Source organism: Oreochromis aureus, linkage group 19 (genome assembly GCF_013358895.1).
Source record: "Oreochromis aureus strain Israel breed Guangdong linkage group 19, ZZ_aureus, whole genome shotgun sequence".
Lineage (NCBI taxonomy): Eukaryota > Metazoa > Chordata > Actinopteri > Cichliformes > Cichlidae > Oreochromis > Oreochromis aureus.
The window spans coordinates 27,673,866-27,694,051 of record NC_052960.1 but is presented as its reverse complement, the minus strand read 5'-3'; the positions used below and the strand labels follow the sequence as shown (position 1 = coordinate 27,694,051).

Genomic DNA, 20,186 nt, shown 5'->3' with positions numbered 1-20,186 from the left:
CAAGTTACTGTTAGAACATCTGGCTAACATTGGAATCACACAGAACTCAAGTGGTTAACAGTCTACCTGTCTGACAGGAAACAATTTATTCAAGGCAAGACTGTCCGCCTCCTTACCTCAGTCAAACATGGTGTCCCTCAGGGAACAGTGCTGGGGCCTTTATAATTTCTCCTTTTCCTCTTGGAAATATCGTCCACAATTTTGGTATGCAATTCATTTGTTATGCAGATGACACACAACTGTATTATTCTACAGAACCCCAGAAATTCTCTTCCCCCTCCTGTCCTCACATCCTGCCTACATGCCCAACCCTTTGTTGTATCTACTGTCAGGTCCACGCTTTCCATAGTGTCAAAAGTTTTGGAATCATCTTGGAGAAACCCCTCTCCTTTACCGCCCACATCAGTCATGTCTCACGTTTAGCTTACTTCCACCTTCATTACATTTCTAGGCTTTACCCTTTTCTTTCTCAATTTAGCACTCAACTCCGGTTTCATACTCTGGTCACATCTCATCTGGACTACTGTAATGCCATTCTCTCTGCTCTCTTCCATCGGCTCTAGATGTTACAGAACTCTGCAGCAAGAGTCCTCCATATGTTTCAGACCTCCTTCACCCTTACACTCCTTCATTTACCTTCTGCTCAGCTTCAGCTGCTCCTCAATTATCATTGTTATTATTAGGGCATTTTTAATTTTTTTATACTTGCCGATTTCAGGCATCACTGCAAAGAAATGATTGACAAGCAAGGCAGGACACAAAGAGAAGATCAAAATCATTTTTTGTCCCTTCAACTGAGGGTAACTAGTATAACCCCAATGCATCTATCCGTAGATACAAAGTAATTCAACTTAAAATGCTGTATAAATGTATTTGTGAAGGGTTTTTATGGTTTCCAGTGCAGAAGCACTGAGTACAGAGCAAAAGGAGAGAAGTGCTGGATACCAGACCATTTACCCAGTAAAGACAAGTAGAATTTAATTAGATATGTAAGAGTTGAAACATTTCCTTCTGCTGCAGGAATTTTCCTGTTTGAGTATAAAAGCTCTTGAGTTTTCAAAAGTGAGGTCAGTGTCACCCAGTTTCAGATGAACCACACCCAAACTGCTATATATCACTTTACACACACACACACACACACACACACACACACACACACACACACACACACACACACACACACAGAGAGAGAGAGAGAGAGAGAGAGAGAGAGAGAGAGAGAGAGAGAGAGAGAGAGAGAACTGAAACTGTTTTGTGGCTGTTACATTCGCTATGTATATTCCTACATCGGGACTACCGTATGCTACAGTGAGGGAAATAATTATTTGAACTCCTGCTGAATTTGTAAGAAATTAATACTCTTTTATACTAGTTTTATGGTGGTTTCATTTTAATAGACAGAGACAGAATATCAACCAAAAATTCAGAAAGCGTTTGTAAACAGAACAGTAAGAAGTTTCTTGTACTTAGTCACCAGAGTTAAACACATCTCAGGCAGGATTTTGGCCCACTCCTCTTTACCGAAACTCTCTAAATCCTTCAGGTTTCTTGGCTACAGCTTGGCAGCTTGAAGAGCTGTCCACAGATTTTCTATAGGACTGAGGTCTGCAGACTGGCTAAGCCACTCTATAACCATAATGTGCATCTCCTTTGTTGCCTTGTCAGTATTTTTTGGGTCATGATCATGCAGGAAGCCTCATTCATGACCCATCATCAGGACCCATCTTCTGTCTGAGATTTTACGGTGCACGACCCCATCCATTGGTACGTCAGTGTGGTGGAGTCATCTCTGTAGCCTTAGTAGAAAAACAGCCCCAAAGCATATTGTTTCCACCTCCATGCTTGACTGTGGGGATGGTGTCCTTTGGGTCATACTCTGCCTCAGTTGGTGGCAAAGAGCTTGGTTTTGGTTTCATCTGACCACAGCACTTTCTCCCAAGCTTTCTCTACTTCATTTAAATGTTGACTAGCAAAGTTAAGATGGGCCTGTACATGTGCTTTCCTGAAAAGGAGTACCTTCTGGGTGCTCTAATAAAACAGTCCATTATGGCATAGTGTGTTACCAGTGATGTTCTTGGTGACTGTGGTCTCAACTGCCTTCTGATCATTAACAAGCTCCTCTTTTGTATTTTCGGGCTAATCCACCACCTTTCTCATGATCATCTTCACCCCATGAGGCAAAATCTTGCATGGAGACCGAGGTAGTCTTATGGTTCAGGGTCAGGAGTGTCAGATTGACTGACTGACTGACTGACTGACTGATTGATTGATTGATTGATTGATTGATTCATTCATTCATTCATTCATTCATTCATTCATTCATTCATTCATTCATTCATTGACTAGTTGATTCTAATCTCTGTAAACCAGAATTATTGCTGGGTTGTAGGGGGATCAAATTCCTGTTTCACTCAATAGTGTGCAAATCCACTTTGTGTATTGTGGGGTTTTTTTGAGTTTTAGTTAATATTCTGTCTCTCTCCATTAAAATTAAACTAACATAAACATTAAAGACTTCATTTCTTAGTAAGTTTCTTCATAACAAGTACTGCTTACCTTGCTTGCCCTGAAGGAACGGCACTCAAGCTTACCAGTCCCAACTAAGGCTGTAATACTAACTGTAGCCTAAAGTCTTGCTTCTCAAATCCTCAAACAGACCTTTGACGGTGAAGACACACAAACAGTCCAGTATGTCTTTACTGTGATGGTGTCTAACTCAAACTGGTCTACACTAAGATAGTCTATACACACATACAAAATGTAGTGCTTTTGTTGTCTGATTTCTCTGCTGATTTCGGAAGCTGAAGCTGTACTTTGTCAGTAAGTTGTGCTTTTGTAGATGAAAACACTAATTAACACAGAATTGCCCAAGTGCATCTGCTGAGGGGTGGAAAACACACATTATGTAATCCCAATCCCCACTCTTAATAACCTGTTGAAACCTATGCTTAGCAGACAGGAACAGTTTATTCTTTTCTTAATCAGACTTTTTGTTGGGTTGGGTTTGGTTGCATGTTTTGTACATGGTGCGCAACACATGAAAACGATGAAACAATGGCATAAGTGGGTTACCGAGCATGTCTAGATACCTCCCAAGACATAGGAGACGCATGAAAGTGATTCCTGAGCCACTCGGTCTCTGTATGAAGTTATTTAATATTTATTGGTGAACAGTTTGAAAGACCCAACGTTACCACAAAGAGACACAAATTTCACCACAATCTGTCTTAAAAGACAGACACACACAAAAAGGAACTTTGAGTTCCTTCTTAGAGTTCTGTGGGGATGACAGTTTTTTTGGAGACCTACTCTGAAGTTAGCATCTCCTTGGTTTATTTAACTTGGTTACAAAAAACTAACACGATTATTATGAGTATAAATACATTGCACCATCCTTGCATGTCTTCAACTTCAGCAGCAACATTTGGTAGCTACTTGTTACCAAACCATCCTTACATTTACAACCATTATATTTCATCCATGGTATATAATCTTAACATGAAGCCAAAAAAGAAATGCTGATAAAATTTAGCTTCAGTTCCTTAATTTTCTTTCTCATCAGTCAAAATTATTAGACTTTGTTTTGCTAAGTGTTCATTTTCCAGAAATGATCTAGAAATGGAAACTAGACGCATCCTTTTGTTTGTCTCCCTGTTGCCAGGTTATGACTTTGCTGAGGTCCTGCGTTGGTTTGGAGAGCGAGTGGACCGGATCATTCTCCTCTTTGATGCACACAAGCTGGACATCTCAGATGAGTTTTCAGAGGCCATCAAAGCTTTCAAGGGTCAAGACGACAAGATCCGAGTCGTCCTCAACAAGGCAGACCAGGTAGGAGAGGCTGTACAAATCTAACATGACATTAAACTCTGCTCACCTGTGTCAGTCTAACCTTAAGCTCCTCCTCCTCACCTGTTCAATTAGGTGGACACCCAACAACTCATGCGGGTGTATGGCGCCCTCATGTGGTCACTGGGGAAGGTGATCAACACTCCAGAGGTGGTGAGAGTTTATCTCGGCTCCTTCTGGGCCAAACCGCTGCAAAACACAGAGAACAGGTGAAATACGTTACTTCGTCTGTACATTCGCAGGGAATGATGCTTATCTTCCTTGCCTTAATGTTCTTTTTTTAATGAAGTTAGACATGAGAACCTCTTATTTATGATTCATAGTTCCAAACCAGCCCATCATTTTCATCCTCTGACTGAAACAATTTGTTCTAGTTCCCACCCCCCCACCCTTCTAATCTAAAGACAAATTTTGGACGGAATTGAAAAACTAAGCTTGGAGCTACACAGCATATACACAGTCTGTGTGTTTACACATTAAAATGTGTAGAACAGGTGCTGTGATTAAAATTATTGCTTTTTCAAAAGAATTGATCGCACAAATGGAATTGAATGAAAAAGTAAATGTACTATAGAAATATGCATGTGTGATTCAAGGTTGTAAGAATGAAGAAGAACTGTTATTCATATGTTCATTAAATAATTTAATTTAGTTATTTAACCTTTCTTCATGATATATGTATTGTTTCATCCATCCATTCATTTGTTCATGTTGTTGTTCATTCATTTGCTTGTTAGAGTAGGATTTCTTTCTCCATACACGTGTATTACTTCATTCATTCATTCATTCATTCCTGGTACTTGTCAGGCGTCTGTTCGAGGCAGAGTCTCAGGACCTGTTCCGGGACATCCAGAGTCTTCCGAGGAATGCTGCTCTCCGTAAACTCAACGACTTGATCAAGCGGGCGAGGCTGGCCAAGGTGAGACAAGAAGTCACACGTTGTGGTTGGAGTTAACTCTAAGACTTTCATGAATTCTAGGAATACTGGGGAATATTTGACTGAGGAACTCTGGGATAGTGTTTCCAAATGGCTGAGTTTATGTTTAATGGAGATGTCCTTGTGAGAAAATGGTTTCTAATGATCAGTGATGGGAATAACGGCGTTACAAGTAACGGCGTTAGTAACGCCGTTACTATTTTCAGTAACGAGTAATCTAACTAATTACTATTCCTATTGTTACAACGCCGTTACAGTTACTAACAAGAAAATGCGGTCCGTTACTATTTTTCAACAAACAGACGGTTGAAGCTGTGTTCAGCTTACCGCATCTTATATCTGTTGCACGGAAGTAGCTGACTACGTAAGTAATCTGGACGCTACAGCTTTAAGCAGCTGCGCGCGCTCCCGCAGACGGCAATCACGATCACTGTCTAGCACAACACCTGGAGCTAAGGGGGCAAAACAATTGCATGAGTGCTGCTGTTTGACTGAGGAAGAATAAAGTAGTCGTGGTAAGCCAATCACATGACCACTTAAAGACAAAGCAACAAGGTGATATATACCAGTTTTTAAATTGTGTTGATAGGCCACGTAAAACCAGAGTCATGATAAACAATATATACGTGGTGTTTTTTCCTCAATAGTTTTGTCACGTTTACTGTCTAAGGACAGCGCAGCAAGCACTCTCTGCTTATGACCAAAAAACCCCCAAAAAACCCAGGGGAAGTTTTAGGAGTGACGGCGAGAGAGAGAGTGAGAGAGAGAGAGAGAGAGAGAGAGAAAGAAAGACAGCAGAAAAAGAGGGAGAGCGAGTTTTGAGATGTGAGAGATTTGTGACGTTTAGCGTGTTTGGAGTGTGTAGTTAATGTGTTGTCTTGTGTAGTTAGTGTGTAGTGTTGTGGATAGTCTTGTGTTGTGTGTCAGAACAATGAGGCGACTGCTGTCTCCAGGTAGAAAAAGGAGTGATACACCTGCTGCTGTCAGACCTGCAGGTATCAGGCTGTGATGTTCTCCTTTATAATGGACAGAAATTATTTTTTTGGAGTGGCACAAATAATTTGTGTGGCATCTTATTGAATGCAGAACAGCCGATTGTTCTGTAAATAGTTTGGAATGGTTATTTAAAAAATCAAGGTAAAAGGTAAATGGATGCAAATAACTTTGTTGTTTGCAAAACTTGTGCATAGGATTTCAAAATTGACAATTAATATTTGCATTTGAAGTTATGAAATATGATTCATTAAACATGTTTGTGGTTGTTATGGTAAAAAATATAACTTTTTCTACTCTGATTTTATGTTTTTTGTCTGATTTTAGATCAATTGTGTTAATGCAGTATGTCAAAATGAAAACATGGCTGTAAATTCAGACACGTGAGGTTGTGCTGAAAAGGATGATTCCAAACAAGGCAAAGTAAATAGTTTCTAAAGGTGAACTGTAGAGGTAAAATCAAAAGTAGTTAAAATGGCCAATTATACCCTGGACCGCAGAGGGGTTAAAAAGTAACGCAATAGTTACTTTTCAAGTAATTAATTACTTTTAGAATATTGTAACTCAGTTACTAACTCAGTTACTTTTTTGAAGAAGCAACTAGTAACTATAATTAATTATTTTTTCAAAGTAACTTGCCCAACACTGCTAATGATGTCAGCTGTTGTTTCAGCCTTTCAAACGAAGAATCGAAACATAGATGTTTTTTATTCTTGGGAAACAGGAAGCAGAAGTGGTATTTAATTTTAACAGTGATGTGGAAATAAAGCCTGAATCAGACGCTAATCCTGAAACCAAGCTTACAACAACAAGTTTTTAAATATTTTTTAAAGAATTAAAATAGATAGAAAACATGCTTTAGTCACACACATCATGGAGGGCTTATATTTTGCAAACACTGTACTGGTGTGGGTCTTTTTTTTTTAGATATATTTAATTTTATTTCAAGGGAAATATTCTTGCTAATAAGAACATGGTTGCATTTATGTATACAGCCTGAGGAGTCCTGTACTTTTCAAAGTAGTACTACTTTAAGTAAAGAAAGAAAGGAAGACTGTAATTCAGCTCAGTGATTAATGTAATCACTCTACTTCCAAAAAACACACAAAAAAAATGTAACTGCAGTTAATTTGTTACTTGGTGTGTTTTAATGTTTTAGTCTTTTGAAATAATTTGGCATAACTTGATAAGAGCAAGTCTGACCAATAAATAAAGAATGATCTTTTAAAAATTTAAATCAGGGCCTTATTGTTTATTTGGTTATAATTATGTAGAGCTATCAAACAGTTAACAGTTTAACTTTAATCTAGCTGCATTTATGCTTATGGTCACCATAGTGGGGGATACAGGGCATATGCTCAGCTCAGTATTTGGAACACAAACACTTGTCCAGCCTGGTAGAAGCATATAAGAAACAAAGGGCTTTTATTTTGTAAAAAGGCTTCTAGCGTACAGCACATAGATGTAGCAGTCCCTCATATGGGGTGGATTTTTTTTTTACTCCAAAATGCGTATGAGTCTTCAAAAGTTTGAGAGCATGTAAAAAGTCGGCCATATTTGAAGTATAACAAAGATCAAGTACTTCAGGTACCACTATATTTTTGAGCAAGCAAAGAGAAGCAGGTTAATAACATCAATCATATTAATCTCTGTAATGTTTCGTAATGTTGTACAATGACGCTCAAGTTGATTTGATCGTCTGTCATCTCAGGAGATTCAGTGTGAAGTCACAGCCTCTTCCTCTGTGGTTGCTTCTTTTTTCATTAGGTATTTATGTGGGAAATTGCGAAGGCTGCTGTGAAAACTTAATAATGAGGGCACATCCAGCAGCTGTATCATCTGTGTTGTTATACAGTGAGCTGGAATCTGTCCTGAGTGAATGATCCACACCAAACACAGATGTGTGTTTAGCCGCAAAAGTTATTGAAATGACACAATCCGGTGGTTTGTTATGGTGCATATTTCACTTATCAGCTAAACAAAGGATTTGGCTGCGCTCTACTAACATATGACAAGTGCTTTCTAGTGGAAACGCTGCAGTATGATGTTTGTCGTGTGATAACGTTAAGCCACTGATGCAAAGGAAATAATGGGATTCGTAGATGGTTTTTGTTACAGTTACAAATGATAGTTCTGTGTCTTTTGGGCTTTTTTGTACATTTATAAATGAAATGTACAAAAAACCCTAACTACATATGTGTTTTCTCACACATGTAGTTATGTTCAGCACCTAGAAACATACCAAGGAGTCTTTTTAGTTATGTTTTTCCTTCCTCTGTAACTTTTGATAAATGGCACTCATGTACTCTGGCACTTTGCCCTCAGAAATTCAATGAGCTCATTCCCTCCCTGTGTTACTCCTCCCTTCCTTCCACCATCATTATGCCTTTGCCTGTGTAACCGATGATCCTCCTGCACTCCTGCATTCCTCCCTCCTCCTCCTGTTTCTTCTCCTTCTTCTCCTATGCTAATCCATCAGTCACCATCAGTTCCCCTCTGACCCAGCATCTCATAGTTTCCTGTTTCTCTCTCATCTGGAGTCTAAACACCCAGACTTCAAGCTATATTTTTATTACAGTAAGAGGAAACAGCCTGAGATGTCTGAATTATGCATTTCATTCTACAATAAAATTATATTTAAAGATATTAACCCTTTCTGTGAAATATTCTTTTGTTTTTATGTTCACAAAATGTCAACTTTGTGGTTGTTCCATGTAAAGATTATTTGTGTCATGAATTTTTTTTAATTTAAATATAAATTATTAAATTTCAATTTGTAAGATGTCATCTCACGAATTCCAAATGTTTGAATTTTCAAATCTCATTTTATGAACTAAAACACATGAGAGCATGAGCTTCCTTGCCCTCCATGGTAACCTGTAGCCCAGATAGCGGACTTCCTGTGTCGGTGGTGTGATTAAGGAAACTCTGTGTAAACAGTGCTGTTATTGAATGGAGCTCTGGCAGCGGGAGGGCTATGACCTTTTCCTTTTGAGGAACTATCAGGCTAGTGTCTTCTGTGCTGGGACAGTGTAACACAGAAGAGTTAAAGGGGATCAGTCATAAATAACTTCGGTTTTGTCTCAGTTAAGCGTTGCCATGTACTCAGACTTCTTCTCTTAGCTTGCTCACTTGTCCTGAATTTTGGCTTTTTTAAAGATTTAATGAGATGAATGAACTTTTGTGATCAGTTTCAATCAGCTTTCTGATGCAACACTTTTAGTTTTAGTCCTCTTCTTTCAATGCAGTCTCAAATGTCTCAAAGGAAAAACGCTGCCATTAACAGGTTTAAAAGAAACTTGGGACACATGTGAATGTGTACTCATGCTTACGTTTTAAGGCACAGAATTTAGATCTGTGTCCCCTCCATGGCATTTTAAAATGCATATCTCCATTGCTTTCCTGCTTGCAGGTGCATGCCTACATTATCAGCTACCTGAAGAAAGAGATGCCATCTCTGTTTGGGCGGGAAAAGAAGAAAGACGAACTGATCCAGAGACTGCCGGAGATCTACACCGTCCTACAGAGAGAGCACCACATCAGCCCTGGAGACTTCCCCAATGTCACTAAGATGCAGGTTCGTAAAAGCAAACACAGTTGTCAGCAGTTTCCATAGACCTCTGTGCAACTGGACAGGAGTCATCCCCTGCTGGTTATTAAAAAGAATGGCTTGGCTTTACTGTTTAGCCTCAGAAGCTATGCTCCTGTATAACTGCTAGTGGTGCAACGGATCACGGTTGATCCGTAATCCGAACCGATCCCACTCCACGGTTCGGGACGCACGTGATCCGAAGATTCGAAAAAGAAGGAAAAAAAGTATGTATATGGTGCGCATGGTCAGTCTGTCAAGCGATAGTTATGGCCAGCGCTAGCGGTCCAAGGGGAGGAGCAGAGGAGTTTGTGGCATTTAAGCAGCCCTTTGCTCCCCAATCCGATCGGGCTAAAGCTATTACAAAAGCTACTGGGGTGTGTAGCTGCAGACGGGAGGCCGTATTCCCTTGTGCAAAGCAAGGGGTTTAAACTATGATGAACGTGCTTGAGCCAAGCTATGATATCCCGTTGCACGTCCACTTCAGCGACAAGATCGTACCCAGGCATGTATGAGCAGGAAAAGTTTAAAGTTATGGCTGAACTGTCCCAGGATCTTCTGTTGCCCAACTACAAATGGGTGGAGCTCCAGGTCAACGGAAAGCTACGAGACCGTGACCGCTCATTATATCACAGCGGAGTGGTAGATACAAAGCCCTGTACTGCCCTATACTGCATTTGTTTTATATAATAATAATAATAATGATATAATAATATATATATATATATATATATATATATATATATATGTGTATATGTATATATGTGTATATGTATATATGTGTATATGTATATATATATATGTGTATATATATATGTGTGTATATATATATATATATATATATATATATATATATATATATATATATATATATATATATATATATATATATATATATATATATATATATATATATAAGATAAGATAAGATAACCTTTATTAGTCCCACACGTGGGAAATTTGTTTTGTCACAGCAGGAAGTGGACAGTGCAAAAGTTATGAAGGACAATTAGAATAAAATAAAATAAGAATAAATACAGTACACAACTGTACAGAATAGAATAAAAATAAAAATAGAATACTATATACAGTAGAATAAAATAGAATAAAATATACAATAGGATAAAAATAGAGTACAAATGCTATATACAACAGAGTGAAAAATACAACGGTTGCCAGAAAGATTATTGTACATTTGTGGATGTGTGTGTTTGATCAGTTAAAAGTCTTTGTTGTGGAGTCTGACAGCAGTGGGGAGGAAAGACCTGCGAAATCTCTCCGTCCCACACCGTGGGTGCCGCAGTCTCCCACTGAAGGAGCTGCTCAGTGCTGTCACAGTCTCATGCATGGGGTGGGAGATGTTGTCCAACAGGGATGACAGCTTAGCCACCATTCTCCTGTCACTCACCACCTCCACTGGGTCCAGAGGGCATCCTAGAACAGAGCTGGCCCTTCGGATCAGCCTGTTCAGTCTCTTCCTGTCCCCAGCAGAGATGTTGCCGCCCCAGCAGACCACACCATAAAAGATGGCTGAGGCCACCACAGAGTCATAGAAGGTCTTCAGGAGTGGGCCCTCCACTCCAAACGACCTGAGTCTCCGCAGCAGGTACAGCCTGCTCTGCCCTTTCCTGTAGAGGGCGTCTGAGTTATGAGTCCAGTCCAGTTTGTTGTTCAGATGAACACCAAGGTACCTGTAGCTGTCCACAGTCTCAATGTCCATACCTTGGATGTTCAGTGGTTGCAGTGGAGGATGTTTGTGCCTGCGGAAGTCTACCACCAGCTCCTTGGTTTTACTGGCATTGATCTGGAGGTAGTTCAGCTGGCACCAGTCCACAAAGTCCACAAAGTCCTGAGTCAGTCCTCTGTACTCCTTGTCGTCCCCATCAGTGATGAGGCCGACTATTGCAGAGTCATCAGAGAACTTCTGCAGGAAGCACTGGGTGGAGTTGTGGGAGAAGTCTGCAGTGTAGATGGTGAAGAGGAACGGAGCCAGAACCGTTCCCTGTGGGGCCCCCGTACTGCAGACGACCCTGTCCGACACACAGCCCTGAGTCCTCACATACTGTGGTCGGTCGGTGAGGTAGTCCAGTATCCAGGTAGTGAGGTGATGGTCCACTCCTGAGTTCTCCAGCTTGTCCTTCAGAACCGAGGGAAGAATAGTGTTGAAGGCACTGGAGAAATCAAAGAACATGATTCTCACAGTGCTTCCAGCGGTCTCCAGGTGAGCGAGGGAGCGATGTAGGAGGTGAATATGTGTATATATATGTGTGTGTGTGTGTGTGTGTGTGTGTGTGTATATATAAAAAAAAAAAAAACACACACACCCAGCACGCCCCTGCGGGCGGTTTATCCTTCAAGCTCGGGTCCTCTACCAGAGGCCTGGGAGCTTGAGGGTCCTGCGCAGTATCTTAGCTGTTCCCAGGACTGCGCTCTTCTGGACAGAGATCTCCGATGTTGTTCCCGGGATCTGCTGGAGCCACTCGCCTAGCTTGGGAGTCACCGCACCTAGTGCTCCGATTACCACGGGGACCACCGTCACCTTCATCCTCCACATCCTCTCGAGCTATATACATATAGCTATATACATATACATATATACATATATATGCATATATATATATATATATATATATACATAATGAGTCTTGAGTTGAATGTTTTTAATAGGCAAAAAATAGTTAAATAAGTTAATAAGTAAATGTTAAAATTTTGTCTTTTTTTCTTTTTTTGCTGATACGAAAATTGATCCGATCCGTGACTTAAAACCGTGATCCGATCCGAACCGTGAGATTTTTGATCCGTTGCACCACTAATAACTGCTATAGATGACTTCACACGGACACACACCTTCGCGCACACACACACACACACATTTTGGACCTGGATATCCTGAGAATATTTTTACTCAATCCAGATAAAGTCTGTTAATCACTTTTAACACAACAAAAAGAGATAATGTAACAACTGTAACTGCCAATTTTAGAACAGATTTTTGTATCACAGTCATATCACAGTAACAGTTGTCTTTATTTCCTTGAAACAGAAGCTGCTCATACCGTACAGGAAATGATTTGATTCCCTGTTGAATTTGACATTTTGCTCACTTCCAACGAAATGAGCAGTCTTCTAATTTTTATGGCAGTTTCATTTTAAAGGAGAGAGACAGAATAGAGACAGAATATCTAGAAAAGAAAAACACATAACTTAAAAGTCAAGTATTTGATTCCAAAGCAAAACGTGACTCCTCATACTTCTTTGTAAGTGAACAAATTTAAAAATTCAGTAGGGGATCAAATAATTATTCTTCCCTGACTCTAGAAAATTGTGTTTTAATTTGACAAATAGGAAGCAACACATAGGAATAGCAGTGCTATACTTCTTGCCCCACTCGAGTTTGGAAATGCACTCTTGGACACTGGCTGATAGACCTGGAGCACTGGGTTTAATGTAATCGCTGTCCCTGTTTATGCAAATATAGGAAAATCATTGTTCAGTAAAAGAAAACCTGGATTTAAATGATAAACAAGTGATTATAGCATTGCATCATGTCATCATCCGGAACAATGTGTGACCTGAAGAAGAAGAACTTACAACTGTTTTCCTGACGTCAGGGAAGGTTTTAGCTGCTGGGACAGAATGAGCTGAACTGCAGCTGCTCTGCTGGGCCGATAGAGAGATGCTGCACAGCAAGTGTGTGTGTGTGTGTGTGTTTCCCTCAGCTAAACTTTGTTTTTATTGGGTTTATTCGCAGGGAAAATGTTTGAGATTTTTCACTTCCCTGGTGAGATGTCCTGAAAAAGAGCCTGTAGTTATTTTACAAATGGCTTTCTTTAAGCAACGACACCGGTGATTAAAATGAAGGCATATTATGGTACTAGTAATTAGAATTCTAGAAAAATGCCCTATTATGTTAAGTGAAACTTTTACATGTCATTCAGAAATGTGTAAAATTCATAGATTTTTGTCTGAAAAATTGCTAAAACACACTTACCTCTCTGAATATCCAACCAATATGCCATCATGCTGTCACCATGTTAGTAAGTCCTGTTTAGGCCTTTTTATTTGGCTGTGGTTATTTTGCTTCTGAATAAAATACATATCATTAGTGAGGCTTGGATCTCATTAAAATGTAGAAGGACTGTGCATGGCTGTGGCTCAGGGGGTAGAGCAGGCCCTCTACTAATCAGAAGGTTGGCTGTTTGATCCTGGCCAAAGTTGCTGTGAGTGCTCAAGAGTAGTGTAGAAAAGCATTAAATAAGAATCAGTCCATTACTCATATGGTAGTTACTTACCAACCATGAATGAAGCACGACCCTGTAACTAGGAGATCAGATGACCCCTGCTGCCCAGTAAAACAAATTCAGGTTTAAGGTTCATCTATTTTACTTCACTGTGAGAATCTCTGACCATTTTTATGTATAGTCAACAACAGGTGTAATGCTCAAAACAAAAGGAATCCCAGTGTTTTGGGTGTTGATTTGAAATAAACTACATTGATGACAGCAAACTCACTAAGTCAAGGAATCAGCACACAAAGCAAGAAAGGTAAACAACATCTAAACCTCAGTTTGTCCTGACCTCAGTCTTACAGTTTTTCTCAATTGCTTAAACATGAGTCAGATGTGGTGAACTGTTACTGCAAAACTATACACACAAATTCCTACATTTGTCAGTGCTGACACCATGTGGTCACTTAGAAAGCACTATAGCAGTCAATAATGTTAACTCACATCAGCACGGCTTTAGCTCAATTAGCACACATTTAACGAAGTGGAAACACTAGGAGTCAAACTGTATCACACACCAATCATAAACTTTGATGGATAGACAAAAGGGCCAAAGTCAGCTCATTCAGGTTTGAAACAATGGATCCAAAGACATGCAAAGGTAGAGGTTGAGGAGGAGAAGGAGATCTAGGACACCGGCGAGGAGGAGGTCGAGGTGAAGGAACATAATTGGCTATCGGGCTATTGTAAATGTCCCTGGTCAGCATGGAGGAAATGTCACTCTGTGCGCAGCCATCAGCCAACAAGGGTTACTCCACCGCCATGCCTTCTAGGACCCTATAACACTATATCTCCTTGCTTTTCTTGATGGTCTGAGACAACATATGTTCCAGCTGGACTACAGGGAACCAGCACAGCCAGAGCAGCTTCACTATGTTGTTGTTTGGGATAACAACAGCTTCCATTGCGCTGCTATGGTTCATGACTGGTTTACCAATAACCCAAGGTTGTCTAACATCTTTCTGCCTGCATACTCTCCCTTTCTAAACCTGATAGAGGAGTTATTTTTGGCGTGGCGGTGGAAGGTGTACGACAGAGAACCTTATGTCTGTGTGCACCTCCTCCAGGTCCTGGAAAACACCTGCCTAGACATATCAGTAGATGCATGTGAGGGGTGAGTCAGGCATGCAAGGATCAGGATTTTACCCCCACTTCCTGGCCAGGGCCAATATAGCCTGTGATGTGGATGAGATTGGACTAATGTTTTTGGTATGTGTTGTACTGTATGGTACATAAATAAAAATGTGGTACTGTATATACATTGGTTGCGTCTTTTGTGTTCATCATGTGAAAAGGTTTTTGAGGAGAAGAACCACAAGCAAGATAACTTGACAGTTTTGGGAATATTTACATTTGCACCAATGTGTAAGACTATGTTGTTGTGTGTGTGTGTTTGAGGCCCTGTGTGTGCTGTCTGTGGGCAAAGTTTGGTTTTTCAGCAAGAGTGAATGGTTTTGAGTGTAAAGTTTCATTTTGACCTGACAATACGTTGTTTGGGAAATTGGGAGAGATATTATGGATTTGTGTTTACTGTTTTGGGAATATGAGGCATAGTTTCAAGAAATGTGTTTAAGCAATCGAGAAAAACTGTAATAAATGGCAGACTGGCGGGGGATGGGGTCACATGCAAATATCAGTTTGCAACAATAAAAGTAAAATCATTTGCTGTAATCTTGTGTTGAGGTTTTTGGCAAAAAAGAAAATGTGCATAGTAAAGCCTTGTTGAAAAGAGTCCAGCTTGCATTCCTTTTGAAAGCTGCAAGCTGGAGCAGAAATAGCAAGCCACCATGTTAAGATAATGTGTTCAAGTACCTCATCCAAAAATATACCACAATTTTAAAGGCTTCATTGTTTATATCTGTCATCTTTGTAGTTGTTTCTCTGAGTGTGAGGTGTAAAAGGAGTTAGCAGACATTAACCTGTGTCTCTTCTCCTCCAGGACATGCTGCAGCACTATGACTTCAGTAAGTTCCCATCTCTGAAGGTGAAGCTGATTGAGAAGGTGGATAAGATGTTAGCCTCAAAGATTGCTGTTCTTATGGCGATGATCCGGGAGGAGGAGGCCAAGCAGCCTCCTGCCATGGTGTCAGGTGGTGCCTTTGAGGGCTCCCAGGATGGGCCCTTTGGTCAGGGCTATGGTGAGGGGATCAGTGCTGGGGCCGACGCTGAAGACTGGATTGTCAGCCGGGACAAACACCGTTACGATGAGATCTTCTACACTCTGATGCCTGTCAACGGCAAGATAACCGGCGTCAATGCCAAGAAAGAGATGATGAACTCTCGGCTGCCCAACACTGTGCTGGGGAAGATCTGGAAGCTGGCCGACTGTGACCAGGATGGCATGCTGGACGATGAGGAGTTTGCCCTCGCTCAGCATCTCATCAAGATCAAACTGGAGGGCTACGAGCTGCCCACTGAGCTCCCCAACCACCTGGTGCCCCCGTCCCACCGCAAAAATCCTACTGCAGATGCCTTGTACAATCATATTGAGGACTAGAGTGCTCACAGGGCACCAGGCAAGCTGCTGAAGAGAGACTGAGCAGAGAAGAGGTGTAAAAATGTAAAGAACCATCACAGGTGAACATGTCTGCTGCTGCTCGTTGAACAAACAGGAGAACAAATGGGCCTCTAATACTACAGAAGGTCAAAGGGTAAAGTTTTGTTGGATACATTCACTAAGACAATGCATTAGAGCCTAATAATGGTTGACATTTTCAGGCAGCAGTCAAACAAAGCATTTTTATTTTGGTAAGATTTTACATAACGAGCATTTCAGCTGATTTAAAAGCATTAAAGAAGAAAAGTGACAAAGTTCTTATAATAATAGTTCTTATAATATAGCCACATTTGCCTAATTCTGGTTTCACCATTCACTTTCATTTCTGAAGGAGGGCAAGTTCATATTCATATATTCATGTTTAACCTTGAAAACCGACTATCAGAAGGTAACAGTTTGTGCTAGGGTGCAGTTTGTTAATTTTACTGCCACATATTTCAAAGGACATCGCTTGCACAAAACTTTAGATGCAGGTTTAAATATTGCTGGTGTTTAAAGTGCCCATAATATCCTTTCTGGATTTTTCCCGATCCTTCAAGCTGTTCCGCTTTTATCCTAAAAGGTCTTCACAGTTATACAACAATGCCAGTTATTCCTTCACAGAAAAACACTGCTAAACTGACTGAAACACCTGGCAGTCCAGGCTGTAACAAATCTGCATTCTGGTAAAAACATTTGTAGCACTGTGGGAATTTCGTCTTTAAAAGCTTTTAGATAAAAATACCAAAGATGCGTTTTCATGATGACAGTATGCAAAAAAAAAAAAAAAAAAAAAAAAGTTAATGAAAAATAATTAATAAAATATAACATTTTAAACAATCACAATGGCTCCAGCAGCATCACAACAAACTAAAGCTGGGGAGTAAAAGCTGACATAGTATGTATTGTAATCAGAAGCTGTAATATAGCTTTATTCCCACTCCATGTAGGCCTCACAGTGAGGTCAGAGGTCATAATCTGCAGCTCAGTGATAATTTGCTCACAGGGATAAGCAGTGTCAGTATGTGCTCAATTGATTCTGTTTCCTGACATTGTGAAATGAAAAGCACAGGAGGAGAGCCATGACCTCTGATCTTATAATAACAAGACTGAAAACTACAGCGTCTGGTCTTAACATCACCATTATAAGAAAAAATTTAAACAGGAAACAGAGTTTGCAGGAAATAGGTTCGTTGTCTTGTTATTTCTTCCTTCTTTTTTTAATGTCAAATTTCAAATGAGATTACATCAGAACAAAGTAAGATGTCACAACACATCTTTGTATCCCATCTGAGACATAAAACACTCAACAACAAAACCCAAACCTAAAAACCCAGCAACAAAATTAGCAGTAACTTCCAGCTATTGGTTTGAAAAACATCAAGCTAAAATTACAGAGGATTTTTAACATATAAGATAAATGGTAGAAGGTAACTCATGCGATTTTTATGGTTAAATAAATGTCTGAAATTGTATTTTCATATATATATATATATATATATATATATATATATATATATATATATATATATATATATATATATATATATATATATATATATATATATATATATATATATATATATATATATATATATATATATATATATATATATATATATATATATATATATATATATATATATATATATATATATATATATATATATATATATATATATATATATATATATATATATATATATATATATATATATATATATATATATATATATATATATATATATATATATATATATATATATATATATATATATATATATATATATATATATATATATATATATATATATATATATATATATATATATATATATATATATATATATATATATATATATATATATATATATATATATATATATATATATATATATATATATATATATATATATATATATATATATATATATATATATATATATATATATATATATATATATATATATATATATATATATATATATATATATATATATATATATATATATATATATATATATATATATATATATATATATATATATATATATATATATATATATATATATATATATATATATATATATATATATATATATATATATATATATATATATATATATATATATGTATATATATATATATATATATATATATATAATATGAATTATACCTTTAAAACCACAGCAGATGTGAAGGGAAGACGTTCCATATCAGTGCCTTTTTATTTCAAAGGCTTTTGGTTTGTCACAAAAGATTTTTATTTGACATTGTCACCATGTTGCTGTTTTTAAGTTGTGTTTAAAGGCCTCTGTTCCAATGACAGGACTGTGGTTATCCTTGAGGATTTTCCAGGAGGTTTGCCGCACATCAGTGCCTTTAACATGCAATTGTCAGTGCATTTAATTTCCAAGCCTGTCTACAATAAATTACATTCATATGTTACTAATACTGTTTTTAATTAAGTTGTGATGCATCCACGGTCCAAGTTGTGATGCATCCACGGGCAGCACGGTGGTTAGCACTGTTGCCGCACAGCAAGAAGGTCCTGAGTTCAATTCCACCATCAGGCCAGGGTCTTTCTGTGTGGAGTTTGCATGTTCTCCCCGTGTTTGCGTGGGTTCCCTCCGGGTCTCGGCTTCCTCCCACCGTCCAAAGACATGCAGCTTGTGGGGATAGGTTAATTGGATAATCGAAATTGTCACTAGGTGTGAATGTGCGAGTGAATGTGAGTGTGAATGGTTGTCTGTCCCTGTGTGTTGGCCCTGCGACAGACTGGCGACCTGTCCAGGGTGTACCCCGCCTCTCGCCCTATGACAGCTGGGATAGGCTCCAGCGCCCCCCGCGACCCTGAAAAGGATAAGCGGAAGCGAATGGATGGATGGATGCATCCATCCATACATCCATTTTCATCTGCTTATCTAATTCAGGGTGATCATGTAATGTAAGTTAAGTCTAAGGTTCAGTGCTCTTAAAAATCTGAGGATCACCTGATAACATGTTTGTTAATAGCTGGAGGAGGTTGGGGTGGAAGGAGTTGTCACAATAGGCAAAAAAGTTCTTTAGTTAAAGTTTGAGGAAGATGACGGTTTCCTTAGATGTGACTTAAACTACTGTGGAGATTTTCTGTAGTTTTTAAAAAATGTAGACATCAGATTTCTTTCCCAAAACTGAACCATGTTATTTCAGTAATGATAAGAGTAAATAATTTAAAAAATGTAGATATTTTTCTAAAAAGTCAAACCTTAATGCCCTTAATTCCATCTCTCCACCAAGTTTCATGAAGTTTAACTTGTTTTTTTTCTGCAAACCTTCTTTTGTTCAGATGAACAAACAGCAACAGGTTCCACCTACTTAGTGAGGGTAATAATAATGCCTGCATAGCACAGCATTTGTCTTTTCTGTCTGCTATTGGGACAAAGACTGGTTGAATTGCTAGATTAATAAGTGCCATGTACTGTTTTTGCTCAGCAACCACACAAAGGCTTTCAATCTTCAAAGAAAAAGGGCACATCTGCAGTCACTGGTTTTCTCTGTCCCCGTCTATAAAAGTGAAACATGTATGAAACGGGATGGAACAGGAGAATCATGTTATTTTCTTATGTTTTCTGTATGATTTTATCCGTCCAGCTGTATGTAGTAAAGAGGTCAAGCTAACTTTCATTTACCTGCATGTAAAAGGGTTTTTTTTTCTTTTTGAGCTGGATGTATTTTGTAATAATGTTGTTCCAGTGTTGTTCTAATGCATTTCCACCTTTCATCCTGTTAGCAGAGCTGGAAATGAATAAAATTAATAAAGTTTATTGAGTACATGTACTCAAGGTTCCAGTGTTTTGTTTTTTGGGACTTTATTATAACCACATTTCTCAGACAGTTATTTTTTCTGTTTGGAGTTTGTTTGTCTACATAATGCCTAAGACAAAAGACATTAGCAGTGATCTTAGGGAAGCAATTATTCCCGTCCAACAGTCTGGGAATGTCCTCTTCCAAATAATT

At 38.7% G+C, this 20,186-nt stretch overlaps 1 protein-coding gene and 1 long non-coding RNA gene across 2 annotated transcripts in view; one reads left to right on the top strand and one right to left on the bottom strand.

The window, feature by feature from the left end:
• ehd4 (EH-domain containing 4) overlaps window positions 1-17,241 on the top strand; it is a 43,309-nt gene extending 26,068 nt beyond the window's left edge. The window contains exons 4-8 of the mRNA XM_031745844.2: window positions 3,662-3,828; window positions 3,922-4,055; window positions 4,654-4,765; window positions 9,189-9,353; window positions 15,591-17,241. Coding sequence (XP_031601704.1) covers window positions 3,662-3,828; window positions 3,922-4,055; window positions 4,654-4,765; window positions 9,189-9,353; window positions 15,591-16,148 — 1,136 coding nt within the window. The 3' untranslated portion in view covers window positions 16,149-17,241. The remainder of the gene's footprint in view (window positions 1-3,661; window positions 3,829-3,921; window positions 4,056-4,653; window positions 4,766-9,188; window positions 9,354-15,590) is intronic.
• LOC120434996 lies at window positions 16,963-17,717 on the bottom strand. The gene is made up of 2 exons (XR_005609455.1): window positions 17,305-17,717; window positions 16,963-17,274 (listed from the first exon to the last, which is right to left on the bottom strand). It is a non-coding gene; the product is annotated as an uncharacterized LOC120434996 (long non-coding RNA).
• Between the last annotated feature and the right edge of the window lie 2,469 nt (window positions 17,718-20,186).